Source organism: Gavialis gangeticus, unplaced genomic scaffold, assembly GCF_001723915.1.
Source record: "Gavialis gangeticus isolate Ggan-Ray unplaced genomic scaffold, GavGan_comp1, whole genome shotgun sequence".
In the NCBI taxonomy this organism is placed as follows: Eukaryota; Metazoa; Chordata; order Crocodylia; family Gavialidae; genus Gavialis; species Gavialis gangeticus.
Window position 1 is genome coordinate 4,569,585 of NW_017729001.1, and position 1,409 is coordinate 4,570,993.

At 43.6% G+C, this 1,409-nt stretch overlaps 1 protein-coding gene across 1 annotated transcript in view; it reads left to right on the top strand.

Moving 5' to 3' along the window:
* The window catches only part of NEFH (neurofilament heavy), a 9,274-nt gene extending 8,166 nt beyond the window's left edge, over positions 1-1,108 (top strand). The window contains exon 6 of the mRNA XM_019506623.1: positions 107-1,108. Within this exon, the coding sequence (XP_019362168.1) occupies positions 107-496 (390 nt within the window). The 3' untranslated portion in view covers positions 497-1,108. The remainder of the gene's footprint in view (positions 1-106) is intronic.
* The last annotated feature ends 301 nt before the right edge of the window (positions 1,109-1,409 follow it).

Below are 1,409 nucleotides of genomic sequence, written 5' to 3' on the forward strand. Positions count from 1 at the left end.
CAGGCAGCTTTATACTCTTCTACCAGAAGCACCTTAGGCAAACTTTTCTGGAGAGTGGCGGGATAGTAGGCAGAGAAAGGAGCGGTACCAAGAGTGGGAAGAGGAAGTGGAAGAGAAAGCTGCTAAGCAGGAGCCTGAGCCCAAACCACAGGAAGCTAAAGCCAAGGAGCCCAGCAAACCAGCAGCAAAGGAGACAGAAAAGCCAAAGGCTGAGAAGAAGGAAGAACCAAAGAAGGAAAAGGCTGAGCCCAAAAAGGACCTGGAGGAAAAAACCAAAGCTGAAGCTAAACCCAAAGAAGAGGCAAAGGCTGCCAAGGCAGAACCTAGCAAAGATACCAAGGACACCCCCAAAGTAGAAGCACCCAAAGAAGTACCTGAGGTTACCAAACCCAAGGCAGAGAAAGCAGAAAAGTCCTCCAGCACAGAGGCAAAAGAAAGCAAACCCACAGAGAAAGCTGCTGCTCCTGATGACAAAGCCAAGAAGAGTGAGAAGTGAACAATGGCGCTTTGGACATGTAAGGAGGTGGGCCACCAAAGAGAGCTGTGAAGCTTTCCCTGATCTGTGACTGAACATGCTTTTTTTCCCAAAAGATGAGACTTTGCTTAGGTGATGGATGACCTCCTTTGTCTGAGCTGGAACTTACCTTAGCAATATGTTTATGTGAAAGACAAAAACAAATACCTGAGCCTACTCAACTGGTGGTTCAAATATGTTATGATAGCTTCAGTAGCAGAATGTGATATATGCAGAATGCCACATTTAAACACTTGAATTATTAAGAAAAACTGCCCCTTTTCAAATAAGTGCATTTATCTAATGTATGTGCAATTGATGGACAAATGCAATAAAGAATGTACACAGTTAGAGCTCTATTATGCTTGGGAGATGTACAGTAGATAGGAAACTCAAGAGTTGTAAATGCCTTTTCATTTTACAAATGGAACATAATTTCTCACTTGTAGCCTACACAGACTGTAGCTGACATGAATGGAATCAGGTTAGACACTGCAGAACTCCACACAGATAAGAAGTGCACTGGACAAACTCAAGTCCACTTTCAATTGCTTATGTGCAATAAAACAAATAAAGTGCTTACAGACAAAACCATTCCTGGTGTCCTCTTTGTGACTCTTTGCAGGAGAACAGGGTAACAGCCCATGAATGGGGAAGGGCCACTGAATAAAGAACGAGAGTGAGGCTGACGAGTGTGTATGGGTTGGGAGGCTTTAATACAACCCACTGTAACTCCCATATGGGTATCCTAAGAAACTGGTTCTCAAGACAGGATGTGTGCTTAGTTCTGTACATGTACTTAGATGCCTAATGCCCTTTGGTTTCTTGGTCTCTAAACAAGAGAGATCTGATGAATTCAAGGCTGTCCATACAGACCAGTTGGGCTAGAAAGATT